This window comes from Muntiacus reevesi, chromosome 21, assembly GCF_963930625.1.
Source record: "Muntiacus reevesi chromosome 21, mMunRee1.1, whole genome shotgun sequence".
In the NCBI taxonomy this organism is placed as follows: domain Eukaryota; kingdom Metazoa; phylum Chordata; class Mammalia; order Artiodactyla; family Cervidae; genus Muntiacus; species Muntiacus reevesi.
In genome coordinates, this window is record NC_089269.1 from 43,064,974 (window position 1) to 43,081,495 (window position 16,522).

The 16,522-nt window shown below is 37.2% G+C and overlaps 1 protein-coding gene across 1 annotated transcript in view; it reads right to left on the minus strand.

Moving 5' to 3' along the window:
- CYYR1 (cysteine and tyrosine rich 1) overlaps positions 1–15,926 on the minus strand; it is a 122,998-nt gene extending 107,072 nt beyond the window's left edge. The window contains exons 1-2 of the mRNA XM_065913735.1: positions 15,526–15,926; positions 9,361–9,463 (exon numbers count right to left, since the gene is read on the minus strand). Coding sequence (XP_065769807.1) covers positions 9,361–9,463; positions 15,526–15,916 — 494 coding nt within the window. The 5' untranslated portion in view covers positions 15,917–15,926. The remainder of the gene's footprint in view (positions 1–9,360; positions 9,464–15,525) is intronic.
- Between the last annotated feature and the right edge of the window lie 596 nt (positions 15,927–16,522).

Consider the following 16,522-nt stretch of genomic DNA (forward strand, 5'->3'; position numbering starts at 1 on the left):
GACGCCTCATCTAAACAACAAACAAAGCAAAAATACAAACCCAATCATCAACAGATAGGATTACCACCTCACTTGGCCTTGCCCATCAGAGGAAAAACAAACAAACAAACAAATAAAAACTCAGCATAAGTCTCACCCTATAAGAAGCTTACACAAACCACTGGACCAATCTTATGAGGGCAGAAATCAAAAGGAAAAAAGAATTCAACTTTCTTCAAGGAAAGAATTCAACTTTCCTTGTAGCCCAGGAAAAGGAGACCTCAAACACTGTAAGTAAAAAAACAAACAAACAAACAAACAAACAAAAAAAACAAGGAAAGAAAGAAAGAAAAAGCAGAGAAATATTAGACAATTGAAGTGACAAACTAGAAACCCAGAAGTCCAAATAAATGAAGAGGAAATAGGCAAACTATTTAAAATAGAATTCAGAATAATGACAGTAAAGATGATCAAAAACCTTGAAAACAAAATGGAGAAAATGCAGGAATCAATTAACAAAGACTTAGAAGAATTAAAGAATAAACATACAGAGACAAACAACACAATTACTGAAATTAAAAATACTCTAGAGGGAATCAATAGCAGAATATCTGAAGCAGAAGAACGAATAAGTGGGCTGGCAGATAAAATGGTGGAAGTAACTTCTGGAGAGCAGGATAAGGTAAAAAGAATGAAAAGAACTGAGGACAGTCTTAGAGACCTCTGGGACAATATCAAATGCACCAACATTTGAATTATAGGGGTCCCAGAAGAAGAAGAGAAAAAGAAAGGGTATGAGAAAATTTTTTAAGAGATTATAGTTGAAAATTTCCCCAACATGGGAAAGGAAATAATCAATCAAGTCCAAGAGGCACAAAGAATCCCATACAGGATAAACCCTAGGAGAAACATGCCAAGACACATACTAATCAAACTAACAAGACTAAACACAAATACAAGGGAAATTCCATATGCTTAACAGCTGATCTTTCAGCAGAAACTCTGCAGGCCAGAAGGGAATGGCAGGATATATTTAAAGTACTGAAAGGGAAAAATCTACAACCAAGATTACTGTAGCCAGCAAGGATCTCATTCAAAATTGATGGAGAAATAAAAAGCTTTCCAGACAAGCAAAAGTTAAGAGAATTCAGTACCACAAAACGAGCTTTACAACAAATGTTAAAGGGACTTATATAGTCAACAATTACAAGAGAAGAAGGATCTACAAAATCAACTCCAAACAATTAAGAAAATGGCAAAGGGAACATATATATATCAATAATTACTTTAAATGTAAATGGATTAAATGCTCCAACCAAAAGACAGAGATTGGCTGAATGGATACAAAAACAAGACCCATATATATGTTGTCTACAAGAACCACACTTCAGGCCTCAAGACACATATAGAATGAAGGTGAGAGGATGGAAAAATATATTCCATGCAAATGGGAAGCAAAAGAAAGCTGTAGCAGCAATCCTAGTATCAGACAAAATAGATCTTAAAATAAAGAAGATTGCAAGAGATAAAGAAGGACACTACATAATGATCAACAGATTAATCCAAGAGGAAGACATAACAATTGTAAATATATAGACACCCAACATAGGAGCACCTCAATACATAAGACAAACACTAACAGACATAAAAAGAGAAATTGACAGTAACACAGTAATAGTAGGAAACTTTAATACCCCACTCACACCAATGGACAGATCATCAAAACAGAAAATTAATAAGGAAACACAAGTCTTAAATGATACATTAGATGAGATGGATCTCTTGGATATCTTCAGGACATTCCAGCCAAATGCAGAATAATAAACTTTCTTCTAGAGTGCACGTGGAACATTCTCCAGGATAGACCACATCTTGGGTCACAAATCAAACCTCAGTAAATTTAAGAAAATTGAAATTGTATCAAGCATCTTCTTTGACCACAATGCTATGAGACTAGATATCAATTACAAGAAAAAAACTGTAAGAAACACAGACACATGGAGATTAGACAACACATTTCTAAATAGCCAACAGGTTACTGAAGAAACCAAAAAGGAAATCAGAAAAATTCTAGAAACAAGTGACAACGAAAACACAACAACTCAGAACCTATGGGATACAGCAAAAGGACTCCTAAGAGGAAAGTTTATAGCAATACAATCGTATCTCAAGAAACAAGAAAAATATCAAATAGACAACCTAACTTTATACCTAAAACAACTAGAAAAAGAAAAACAAAACAAAAAAAGAAACTAAAGAAACTAAAATTAGTAGAAGGAAGTAAATTATAAAGATCTGAGCAGAAATAAATAGAAAAGAAATGAAAGAAACAATAGTAAAGATTAATAAATCTAAAAGCTGGTTCTTTGAGAAGATAAACAAAATTGACAAACCTTTAGCCAGACTCATCAAGAATAAAAGACAGAAGAAACAAATCAACAAACTTAGAAATGAAAAAGGAGAGGTTACAACAGACAATGCAGAAATACAAAGGATTATAAGAGACTATTATGAACAACTATATGGCAATAAAATAGATAATCTGAAAGAAATGGATAGATTCTTAGAAAAGCTCAATCTTCCAAGATTGAACCAGGAAGAAATAGAATTTATGAACAACCCAATTACAAGCACTGAAATTGAAGCTGTCATCAAAAATCTCCCAAAAAACAAAAATCCAGGACCAGATGGTGTCACAGGAGAATTCTATCAAACATTTAGAGAAGAGCTAATGCCTATCCTTTTAAAACTCTTTCAAAAAATTGCAGAGGAAGGAACACTTCCAAACTCATTCTATAAAGCCACCATAACCCTGATACCAAAAGCAAACAAAGACAATACAAAAAAAGAAAACTACAGGCCAATATCACTGATGAACATGGATGCAAAAATCCTCAACAAAATTTTAGCAAACAGAATTCATCAACACATCAAAAGGTTCATACACCATGATCAAGTTGGGTTTATTCCGGTACTGCAAGGATTCTTCAATATACACAAATCAGTCAATGTAATACACCATATTAACAAATTGAAATATAAAAACTATATGATCATCTCAATAGATGCAGAAAAAGACTTTGACAAAATTCAGCACCCATTTATGAATAAAACTTCAAAAAATGGTCATTGAAGGAACTTGCCTCAACATAGTAAAGGCCATCTATGATAAGCCTACAGCAAACATTACTCTCAATGGTGAAAAACTGAAAGCATTCCCCCTAAGATCAGGAACAAGACAAGGAAGTGTGTCCACTCTCACCACTATTATTCAACATAGTTCTGGAAGCCTAGCTACAACAATCAGAGAAAAGAAAAATAAAATGAATCCAGCTTAGAAAACAAGAAGTAAAGCTCTCACTGTTTGCAGATGACATGATACTGTACATAGAAAACCCTAAAGATAGTATCAGAAAATAACTAGAGCTAATCAGTGGATTTAGCAAAGCTGCAGCATACAAAATCAATACACAGAAATCACTTGCATTTCTATGTACTAACAATGAAAAATCAGAAAGAGAAATTAAGGAATCAGTCCCATTCACCACTGCCATACAAAAAAATTAAATATCTAGGAATAAACTTACCTAAGGAGGCAAAAGAACTGTACACAGAAAATTACAAGACACTAATGAAAGAAATCAAAGATGACATAAACTGATGGAGAGATATTCCATGTTCCTGGGTAGGAAGAATCAATATTGTGAAAATGACTATACTACCAAACACAATCTATAGATTCAATGTGATCTCTATCAAATTACCAATGGCATTTTTCACAGAACCAGAACAAAACATTTCACAATTCGTATGGAAACACAGAAGACCCTGAATAGCCAAAGCAGTCTTGAGAAAAAAGAATGGGACTGGAGGAATCAACCTTCCTGACTTCAGATTATACTACAAAGCTACAGTATGGTACTGGCACAAAAACAGAAATATAGACCAATGGAACAAGATAGAAAGCCCAGAAATAAACCCATGCACCTTGTTTTTGACATAGGAGGCAAGGGTATACAATGGGGCAAAGACAGCCTCTTCAATAAATGGTGCTGGGAAAACTGGACAGCTACATGTAAAAGGATGAAATTAGAACACTTCCTAACACCATAAACAAAGATAAACTCAAAATGAATGAAAGACCTAAATGTAAGACCAGAAACTATAAAACTCTTAGAGGAAAACATAGGCAGAACACTTGATGACATAAATCAAAGTAAGATCCTCTATGACCCACCCCTTAGAGTAATGGAAATAAAAACAAAAGTAAACAAGTGGGACCTGATTAAACTTAAAGGCTTTTGCACAGCAAAGGAAACTATAAGCAAGGTGAAAAGATGATCCTCAGAATGGGAGAAAATAATAGCAAATGGAACAACTGACAAAAGATTAATTTCCAAAATATATAAGCAACTCATACAACTGAATACCAGACAAACAAACAATCCAATCAAAAGGTGGGAAAAAGACCTAAATAGACATTTCTCCAAAGAAGGCATACAGATGCCTAAGAAACACATGAAAAGATGCTCAACATCACTCATTATTAGAGAAATGCAAATAAAAACCACAATGGGATATCACCTCACACCGGTCAGAATGGCCATCATCAAAAAGTCTACAAGCAATAAATGCTGGAGAGGGTGTGAAGAAAAGGGAATTCTTTTGCACTGTTTGTGGGAATGTAAACTGACACAGCCACTATGGAAGACGGTATGGAGATTCCTTAAAAATCTAGGAATAAAACCACCATATGACCCAGCAATCCGACTCCTAGGCATATCCCTTGAGGAAACCAAAATTGAAAGAGACACATGTATCCCATTGTTCATTGAATTACTATTTACAACAGCTAGAACATGGAAGCAACCTAGATGTCCATAGGCAGATGAATGGATAAAGATGTTGCAGTACATATACACAATGGAATATTATGCAGCCATAAAAGGAACACATTTGAGTTCTAATGAGGTGGATGAACCTAGAACCTATTATACAGAGTGAAATAAATTAGAAAGAGAAAGATAAATATTGTATTATAACACACATATACAGAATCTAGAAAAATGGTACTGAAGAATTTATTTATAGGGCAGCAATGGAGAAACAGAACAGACTTATGGCCGTGGGGAGAGGGGAAGAGAGGGTGAGATGTATGGAAAGAGTAACATGGAAACTTACATTACCATAGGTAAAACATAGCCAATAGGCTATCCTGTATGGCTCAGGAAACTCAAACAGGGGCTCTGTATCAACCTAGAGGGGTCAGATGGCGGGGAGATGGGAGAGAGGTTAAAAAGGGAGGGGCTATCTGTATACCTATGGCTGATTTATGTGGAGGTTTGACAGAAAACAGCAAAATTCTTTAAAGCAATTATCCTTCAATAAAAAATAAATTTTTTAAAACTGTCAAAAATGGACCAATAGTTCCCAAGTCATACATTCCATCATAAATGGTACTAAAAAGTGTAATATCTCAGTGTTCACTCTAAATCTTTTCTCTATTGAATAAATAAAAATAATCTTCATTTGGTGGCTTCTCACCTCTGTTCCTCATCTACGTGGTATCTAAGGGGCTTCCCTGGTGGCTCAGATGGTAAGGAATCTGCCTGCAGTGCCGGAAACCCGGGTTTAATCCCCGGGTCATGAAGATCCCCTGGAGAAGCCAATGGCAACACACTCCAGTATTCTTTCCTGGAAAACTATGGACAGAGGAGCCCGGTGGGCTACAGTCCATGGGGTCACAAAGAGTCGGACACAACTGAGCAACACTTTCACTTAGTGAGATCTAAGAATGTGTCCTCTCTACATGAAACCAGCTATCTTATTTCCAGAAAAAGACTGTATTATTTTATTTTAGTTTTGTTAGACATGACCAGTAAGATTATGTAATCTACCAAAAAAAGTCTAAAAAAGTAAGTATCTGCCTTTTGTCTTACCTAAAGTTTAACTTTCCTTTTCTAGCAACCCTGACCAACATAGGTTTTCCCAAACTGACCATTTACTTTATTAAATCTTTGCCTTTATAAGGGAGACTCTGTCTATATCTGGAATCCACTTCCTTTTCTCCACTGTTCACTTATGTAAATATCTACTCTTTCTTTAAAACTCTGTTCAAATTTCATATTTATGAGGCTTTTTCTAAACATCTCTTTCTAGACACACACACACACACACACACACACACACACATACACACACTTAATTGCTTTCTCGCTTTTCAGCCCTTCAATAACACTCTATAGATTAATTCACTGAATTAGAATTATTGGTCTACATTTTCTTCTCTTATTAAGATTGAGAGATCATAAAAGTCAGGGAACATCATTTATTTATCTTTGGATCCTATGCTGCTATGGTAACAGGTACTCAATATATATCTGTAAATAATTGATTGCATAGGGTATGCTGACTTTTGCAAAAATTATCCTTAAATTCTAAAAACTAATATTGTTACTTTTCTATATGGAAGTCAATACCTGTGACCATAATGAGCAAAAGTAGGCATGCCATTTTAAATAGATTTATGTCAATAGACTTATTATAGTGATCATTTTGCAGTATATACAAATATTAAATCATTATGTTGTACATCTGAAGTCAATATAATGTTATACATAAGTTATATCTTGATTGTTTAAAGTATTTTTTAAAGTTTAATTTTTAAATTGTTTTCACATGATATACATTTATAACTGAAAAAAGGGGGTAAATCTAAATTTACTTGTCAAAATTAACTCATATTTAGAATATAAAATATGTAAAGGGGAGAGATCTGAGTCAAATAATACTTTCAAACTAAAAGGTAAATTGAATGCTAGCTTTTGGGATCTATTTGAAAACTAGTCTTACTGGTTAATTTTAAAAAGTTTAGAAAGGGTAGCTGAATTAAGGGCTAAATATCTCTACTCTGATTATTTTGGAGAGAGGTCTCAGCAAGAAGGATCAAGTATGCCTTACCTTACCAATTTATACACAGTCTGCAATGACCCAAATTGTATTTTATATTCTCTTTAGCTCATTTTAAGCTAGGCCAAGACATTTTCTATTTTAAAAATAAATAAGACTAGAAACCAAATTAAAATCAATTTATAAAATCAATTTATAAAATACATAACATTCCAGTGGGTTTACTGATTTCTTCCCTATTACCTTACTGATAACCACAAAGATTAAATTTTCTGTTAGGATGATTAAAATGATTTTACTAAGAGTGTGCCTAGATGCTTGCAAGAGAGGAAACGGAGTTTATGAGTTCCAAAATAGCAATATTTGAAAACATGTGCATGAAAGAACTTTTGTAAGCATTCTTGGAATTATTTACTCTTTTTCTATTTCCCCCACCCTAATTAAAAAAAAAAAAAAAGGAAAGCTTTGGGTGGAGTTAACTCTTTTCAAATCTTAACAATAACTGGAAATCCTGAAAATGTATTCTTTATCCAGTGGGGAAAACACTTTAAAGCTCTTTTTTTTTTTTCTCTAAGAATTGTTTAGCAAGGGAATTACTTGGTGGCTTCTATTTTGAACAGAAAATTCAGTTTAACTGCCTGAAATATTATGCCATCTGTGTTTGTTTCCGCCATCCACAGAACACAATTCTGTTTTTCAAACATAACAAGTACATGGCCCTAAAAACCAAGATAAATATATAACTCAATGAATTCTTTACCAAGTGATGAAATTAGTTCAAAGGACAGGTACCATTAAAAAAAAACAAAGGAGAAGAATCTGATTGTAGATGTGAAACATGTAAAGCCCAATGGTAAATTTAAAAATATTTAAGTACTTTGATTAATAACTATTTATGTCTTCTATATATATTGATCAGGGTGGAGGTATCTACGAGGTGAGAAATAGTTCAACGCATGCCATGATGCAGTTAGTGGGCAGAAACCTGGGCCAGGTGCCAGAGGACCAGAGAGTCACAGAGGCATTCTGACCCCAGGCTGCTCAAACCTATACCACCTACGAGGCTCACTCACACATCTGCCTGGAACAAACAGCCTCTGGCGTGTGAAGACCAGTCAAAAATCAAATTTGAATTTAGTAATCAAGTACTTAAAAAACACGAAGTGATATACAAATGTGGAACATCATTATTTGTCTTTGCTTAAGGTATTCTGAACTGATTCTTACCATTCTCTAAATGTAAGGGGACTTAATGTTTTTCTAGCAAGTCTTCAATGATGAAAAATTCAAACATTTTATTTAGAATTTATACATATCTCAAAGAATGTTTAAATTCTATTCATCAGTCTTTATGACAACCTGACATTTCTTCCATCACCATGACAATCTTCAAAAATATCCTGAACTCTGATTCTTTCTGGCCTTATTCAGGGAGACATAATCTCTAAAATCAATCCCACTTTGCATCTAGAAAGTGTACTCTATGCCAGGTTTCCTGTTCTCAGGAAACAGAGGATGATTTACAGACCTTGGTCACGCATGCCAGTGGGATCTTTCCTGGCTCTACTTAAGCCTTCATAGAACACAGACTAAGTCACAACAGAACAGTTTTCAAATCATCCTGATTGTCACTTGAAAAATACAAAGTAAGGAGGACAGAAGCAGACTCCTGAAAGCCTTGAGTGATGGTCGCCCCTGGGTGAAATTCATATGCTCCTAATCCTCTGTCTTCTATTTCTCAACTTGAAGGTGTGTGTAGAAGGACAGAGTTGCACAGTTCTCAGACATACAACCCTGCAGGCAGCTTCTGCTTGTCCATTTCCCTTACCCAGAAGCATCTCTAAAATAAATTCTATAACTATAATTAGTTATAGACAAATGCTTAACATATTCTCTGTGTTATGTTTCACTGACTTTTGTAGTTGCTTATCAGGTTACACTGTTGGCACCTAGCTTTTCTGAGGCTCTAATCTTGTTGCCTGAAGTTGCTTAGGTAAAAACTGACCTTTCATGTCTCAATTGTTTTTTATTTATAAAGTCTCTTTCCCCTGATATCTACTGGATGTGTCTGACAAATACATGGGATGGCAAAATAAACTGGTTATCATTAAATGACAAATTCTAATCTTTCAACAAAGCAGATAAAAACATGTCATTTACAATGTTAAAAAATGGATCAATATTATGAATATGATCTACTAGGACATTATTATTACTATTATCATAAATACAAACTAAAGAATATCTTTTAAACTTCTAATAAAAGCAATTTATGTTGTATATTAATTTACACATTTAGTGAAAAAAATATGACACATTAGACTGTCATGAGTGTTTAGAATCTCCAGTAAGGATTTTATGTCAACAACCAATCTTAAAATTTCCTACTCAAAACTATAACTTAGCACTTTTTGAGAACATAACTGGGCAAAGGAAAGAGTATCAATATTGCCAAATGTGATTAATACTCACGAAAGAATATTCCCAATATAGGCATAGTAGGAGCAACAGTAAGGTGTGGTTCCATCACAGCAGTAAGATTTGCAGTCTTTGCCACAGTGAGCAAGGCAATCCTCTACAAAATAAAACCACATCCACATAGTTACTATTCTAAAATCGCAGATTTACAAAAAAATTGCTTTATTTTACATCTTAATCAATCAATGACCACTTTTTAGTGCATTTAGATTCTCAAAATGCTCAGAATTCTAAAACATTTGTAAACATTTAAACTAGCTCCTTGTTGTTCTTTAGTTGCTAAGTCATGACTGAGTCTTCTGTCTGTAGCCCACCAGGCTCCTCTGTCCACAGGATTCCCCAGGCAAGAATCCTGGAGGAGGTTGCCATTTTCTTCTCCAGAGGATCTTCCTGACTCAGGGATCGAACCCAAGTCTCCTGTACTGGTGGGTAGATTTTTCTTACCACTGAGTCACCTGGGAAGCTCCCTTCCTCTTTATCAAACATAAATCTAGAAAAGGCAAAGACCATTCTTGGAACCTCCTGCATCAAGCACCATAACTGGTAGTCAGAGTGGGTTGAAAGAGACAATGAAGGGAGAATGAATGAACCAAACAATCAGACATTCAATTTGTCAACAGAGTTCCTACAATAAATTTTAAATGATAAAGTCTTTTGACTTCAGAGTGTTAATCCTAAATATATTTGAAGGAAAGTGTTGACATGAATAATAAGAACTGGAAATCATTTTTAAAATACTGAATGTTTTTCATGACAGTGCATTATATGTTTTTCTCTACCATTTTTGTCTTAATACATAATTTGTCATAATTACAGCGTGCATACATAAGGTAACACATATGAGTCTGCATATCCTGTCAATCCATTTGGAGTCAGTTGTGGGAAAAAGTTCCTATAGATAATGAACTGGTGAATAATTAAGAGTTTGTTTAATGTCAGATTTAAGAATCAATAAGCTATGAAACAGCACTGTGTGAAGGGGAAAGTATTTTCTGATTTAAAAGGACATATCAGAGCTGACAAAACCAAATTATTGTCTTTTCCCCATGTTTTTGGCAAGGAAAATTATACCAAATGTTGAATAAAAGTTACCCTACCTATAAAAAAAATTCTTTATTTCATCTAAATGATTTATGTTTAACAAGTGAAGGCTATCTTTTAGCTATGTGTGCGCTAAGTCACTTCAGTCCTGTCCAACTCTTTGGACATGGGCTCCTCTGCCCATGGGATTCTCCAGGCAAGAGTAATGGCTCGGGTTACCATTTCCTTCTCCAGGGGATTTCCCGACCCAGGAATCAAAACTGAGTCTCTTATGTCTCCTGCACTGGCAAGTGGGTTCTTTACCACTAGCACCACCTGGGAAGCCCTATCTTTTAGTTACAATCAGTTATAATCAGTGGTATAAATTATAATGAGTGCGTTTATAAATATAAATATAAAAATAAATATAAATATACTCATAAATATGTGAGTTTCAGGTACATGTAAGAACACATGTATAAGTATAGTCTGATAATTTGAGTTACACATTCAAGAATCACAAAAGAGGTCATTTCCAACTCAATCTCTGAAGGCAATAATTCTTACAAAAATTATACAAGACTTTTGTTTTCCTGTCAAAGTCATAATATAAAAGTGCAAATGTTATATTTATGCCTGCAGGTTCATGTAATTGATTTGTCTAGAGAGGAAAATATAGTTTTGGCTTTTAAACACCTCCCTGACAAAATGATTCTTTACAAATTGATGTGATCAAAAACTAGCAAAGTTCATTCACCTCTATCAATAATGCATGACCTTTGTGGAATAAGCGAAAAGTTCATGTTTTCTTTCCCTCAATTTTATTTCTACTTCAGAAATGAAAAAACCTTAATGTTTTCTTCAAGGATGTGGTAAGAAGGCATGAAGGGGTAAAATAATCAACTTTGTAAGATTCAGTAACTCTACTTAAATCCACTTAAAAATTTTGAAGACAGAAACATGATCTAATGATTTATTGACATTAATTTTTTTGCATTAATATGCTGTGTATGCTTTTTGCAATTTATTTTACCATTTTCCCAGGGAATTTCCATAGCTCTCATTTTTAGTACTGTTTAATTCAAATATTTAGACTGCTCAGTTATGTCAAGCATGTAGCTGGGATGTTCTACTTTGTACACTTAAAAGTCATTCAGATAGTGGGAGAGCTGACACCCCGCCTTACTCTGGTGGAGCAGGACAAGTGATATTTCAGTAGCTTCACAGGATCCTTTTTGAACGACGCCCAAGACAGTGACATCTTATTAAGCTCTCCATGATTATCAAAGATTCAATTACTATTATTATAAGGACACAGTGTTATCAAAATATTTTGAGTCAATGTTTCAGGAAACCAAGCCCCAAGTCTTGTTGCCAAGAAGCCGGATTATACCTGCAGCAAATATCTAGATCCTGTCATACACTGTTCATTATTTTAAGGGCATTTTCCAGCACTTTAGTCTGCTTCCCAGAATTAAACAACTGAAAGTGTGTGTTAATTGCTCAGTCGTGTCTGACTCTTTGCGACCCCATGGACTGTAGCCTGCCAGGCTCCCCTGTCCATGGAATTCTCCAGGCAAGAATACTGGAATGGGGTGCCATTTCCTTCTCCAGGGGATCCTCCTGACCCAGGGATCTGAAATAACTGAAAAGGGGAGATTTAATAGCACGACAAATACACTCACAATCACATTTCCAAACCTGGATGTCAATCACACCTCAAACTTCTTTTGAGAGGTTAGTTGCTTTCTCCGGTTTATTTGAAAATAATCCTATAAAGATCACAGTTTGGACAATATGGAGACAACTTCTCACTTGCAAAAGCGTGAAACACCCCAATGGCCTCAGAAGATAAATAATATTACTACTAATATTCAAGTTAATATTCTTGAAAATTAGCCAGTTCCAATTTTCTTCAGTGACTTTAAGGCAGGATCTGGAAGAAGCCTCCCCACTCCCTTCTCAAGGAATGTGTAGAACAGGAAAGCATCTGGCTCCAAGCACTTGCTCAGAATTGGCTCTTGTAATCTACAGCTAAGAATCAGAAGGGAAGGAAAGGGAGGGGACAGAAATCACTGCACAGGCCAGGAAGGTTAAAACCTTGGCCAAATCCTGCCTTTGTAGCCTGCAATGGGAGTTAGATAATCATATAAACACTCCCATGGATTTCTTTCCAAAAGTGACTCCAAAGTCAAACATAATGCTTCAGGTATAGAAACCTTGCTTTTATTTCGCTGACAAATGGATCCTGTATTTAATATATCTTCTTTGGGGAAAATAATTCAGGTTATGGACAGCTTCCCAGGTGGCTCAGCGGTAAAGAATCCGCATGCCAATGTCAGAGACTTAAGAGACCTGTGTCTGACTCCTGGGTTGGGAAGATCCCCTGGAGAAGGAAATGGCAACCCACTCCAGTTTTCCTATCTGGAAAACTCTATGGACGGTGGAGCCTGGCGGGCTACAGTCCATGGAGTTGCAAAGAGGTGGACATGAGTGAGTACGCGTGCGTGTGCACACACACACACACACACACACTTGCGCGTGCACACTCACACACACACACACACACACACACACGGACAGCACATTGACAGGTTTTTGTCCCATTAAAGCTGGCAATTCATTTAACAGGGTGTCTGGATCAATCCTGGACTTTCCTGGTGGCTCAGATGGTCAATTGTCTGCCTACAATATAGGAGACCCGGGTTCAATCCCTGGGTCAGGAAGATGTCCTGGAGAAGGAAATAGCAACCTACTCCAGTATCCTTGCCTGGAAAATGCCATGGACGGAGGAGCCTGGTAGGTTATAGTTCATGGGGTCTCAAAGAGTCAGACATGACTGAGCGACTTCACTTCACTTCATTTCTGGATTAATTCTATTTCTGTAGTGTTCCTTCATCTCATCCCAATCCTCACTTCCAGCCTTATCTCTTAGTTCCAACCCATCTGTACTGTCTGTTTTACACTTCTCATGATTTCTGCCTTTGTTCATACACTATCCTACTTCATCTTCTAAAAGGTTTAGGTCCTAAAAACCCTCCTCAATTCAAATTCTCTGAGCAAATATCTATTGCTCTCCTCTTATGGGTCAGGCATTTTGTTCGTCTCTGAGAATATTACGTTAAAGAAACAGACGTCATTTTCACAGAGCATATACTCCTAAGTCAGCAGTAAAGTCTCCTCCTTTGAATACCTAAAGTACACCATTGTCTGTCTTCCATAATACAGCTTTTTATAACGTCGAGTAACGGGCACAGTTTATCTTCCAGACAATACTCAAAGTATGACCTCTGTCTGTCCTAGGCATCACTCAGCATACCTCACTCAATTAACAGTAGTTGAGTAAATGCTGCAAGCATAAAGAAGCCTCTGAATAAAGAACTCAGGAATTAATATCAGAAATGCACTAGCTAATCATTTCTTATCAAAGGTGATAAGCTGACCTAGCACTGGTGAGTTATGACTTTGTAATGTACTGAGGAGGGATGCAGATGGAGAAAGGGAATGAGTGGAGTAAAAACTTCTACATTGATCAAGCTCCCTGCTGGCCAGCTGCTTGGGTTCCCTGAATCCTGGGGGTTGGGGTGGTGAGGTGTGCACTTAACATTGGGGGAACGGAAAGAAGGGAAGGAAAATCAGAAGCTTCAGCTCACCAAGGAGAATAAAATAGACAAAAGAACAAGAAAAAGTTGTTCAATGATGTGGTTGAAGATGAGTGAAGGTATTAAAATTTCACTTGCTGTATTATATTTTCTCATTTCTATTTTCTTTGGTAAACAGTGAAAGTGAAAAGAATCGTCACTGCTCCGAATCACCTAATGAAAAGATTTTAATATAAAATGGATATTAATGCAATTGATTCTGTTAGACTCTCAAATTCTGCAAACTTTATAGGACTTAAGTAAAAGAAGTAAGTGCTGGAAACACATTATGATGTGGACTCTCATTAAATAGAAAGTACTTTCCTTATTTTATGCATTTTGTATTTGAAGGTCAGCATTTTCCCTACAATAAAATATCTTTGAAACAACTCACAGACGACCACTAATTTACATTTTAAACAGAGTGTAAATTTCTACAGGAGTTATCATCGTGACTCATTTCTCCCAAGGTTGAAAGAGAAATTCAATTCTGTTGATGTTCAGGTAAGAATACTGAAGACCATCTTCATTTCAGGTGCCATTATTTTTGCAAATATCAAAAGGTAAATCACAGTACTATACATAAATTTAGTATTGCAGGGTCATAGGTAAGCCTGTGGCTTTTATTATAAGAAGTCAGAGACATGAAAAATTCTACAAAAACTCTGCCTTTATCCTGTTTTTTAAAAATATGAAGCAGATGGAAAACTGCATGTGCAATTAACTTTATACTTGAATAACTAACAAAAGACCATTTTGGGCTTCACATCAGTCACAAAACAAGAAAACCGCTTCGCTACATCAAATATTAGCTAGCAATTCTAGCCAAGAAAAATTAAAATGAGGGAAATAAGATACTCTTCACTTATAAACAAGGGCTTAACAAGCTCAGCAAAAACAAATTAGACGCTGGATGCCTCTTGAAAACTGTATATTTCAACTCAAAGCTTCCAGTTGCACTGTCCACCACACTTGAGAATCAAATTCTAAAGAATGAAAACACCAGTCTATGGTTTTTTGGGGTTGGTTTCTGAAAGGAAAAATCTGGAATGTTCAGCATGTGGAGGTGGAATAAGGCAGCGGTAGCCTTTACTGAAAAGTCGCCAGTTTATCTGAAAATCTTAGTGATACCTCTAAACTTCAGGTGCTTAAAAAAAAAATGCTTTCCTTCCACCGCTCAGTCTCCACTCTCACCTTATTCAGAAAATGAAAAAAAAAAAAAAATCCCTTAAATGTGGGGTTGGGGGTATTAATAGTTGTTCCGCGGAGAGAAAGGAAAAGAGAGAGAGAGAGAAGGACACGTGGAAGGAAAGGGACAAAACAGAACCGCGTGGAGGTCGAGCCCCGGGCTGGCGCGCGCGGGGTTCGCCCCTGCCGGCGGGGACCACCCAGCCTCTGCCCGCCCACCGCGCCCCGCTCAACCCGCGCTGCCTGGCCTGTGACCCCAGCGCCGCCGGGAGCCCCAGTCCCCCCGCTCCCGCCGCCCTAGGTCACCGACCTGCGCAGACAAAGAGCAGGACCAACTTCGGAAGCAAGACCCCTGGACTCCCGGGCACCCTCCGCGCGTCCATCCAAGCCGGTGGCCGGAGGTGGCGCGCCAGGACAGAAGGACAAGCAGAACCGGTCTGTAGAGAAGGCTGGGAGCCAAGGGCGAGCCCAGCGCCGGGAGGGGATGCGGGCGCCGGGGGGCGATCAGATGGAGCGGGCAGCGCTCTGGAACGCGGGCTGGCGCGGTGACCCGGCCATCGCGCTGCGAGCCTTCGTGGGGAGCGCGGGCGGCCGCGCGGGGCTGCGCGGTGGCCGAGGTCTCTTTGTCTGCCCCCGGGGCGGTCTGGCGGCAGGCTGAGCAGCGGATCCAGCGTCCTCGGCCACCCGGGCTCACATTTCATCTTCGCGGGTGGCACCTACGCGAGGCTGGGGGCGGGGGTGGCCCCGACTCCTCCCCACGCTCCGGTTCTTCCTTCTATAGAGTGACTGTCAGAGCTTGGCCCTGTCCTAAAGGAACTTTTTCTAACCTTTTGCTCTGACTGTCGTCACGAAGTTCAACAAGCTACTTTATCGCCCTGTCCTCCACTCCACAGTTTTTCCTTTGGAGTAATGGATGCTCCCCAAACTTTGTAATTTATCTGTACACAAATGGACGGAGTTTCCAACGTTGAAGATATTAGATGAAGAAAGCCAATGAGGAAAACCTAGGAGAACTGGAAAGTACAGAAACAGTATATGGTTTTTTCTGTCGAAAGCTGGTAAAGCTTTTGTTATTTGTTAAACACCTAAAACATTTCCAGTAAAGTCAGGGAAAACAAAACAAGATTGCATACTGTCATCACTATTGTTTGATACTGTTCTGGAGTTACTGGCCTATGCAATTAGATAAGAGAAAGAGGAAAAAAATCATAAAAACTGGAAGGAAAATTATCATTTGCAAATGATATGCTTTTATATGTGGAAAGTCAAAGACAGTCAACTAGAGGTGACTAAACAATCAATAGTTT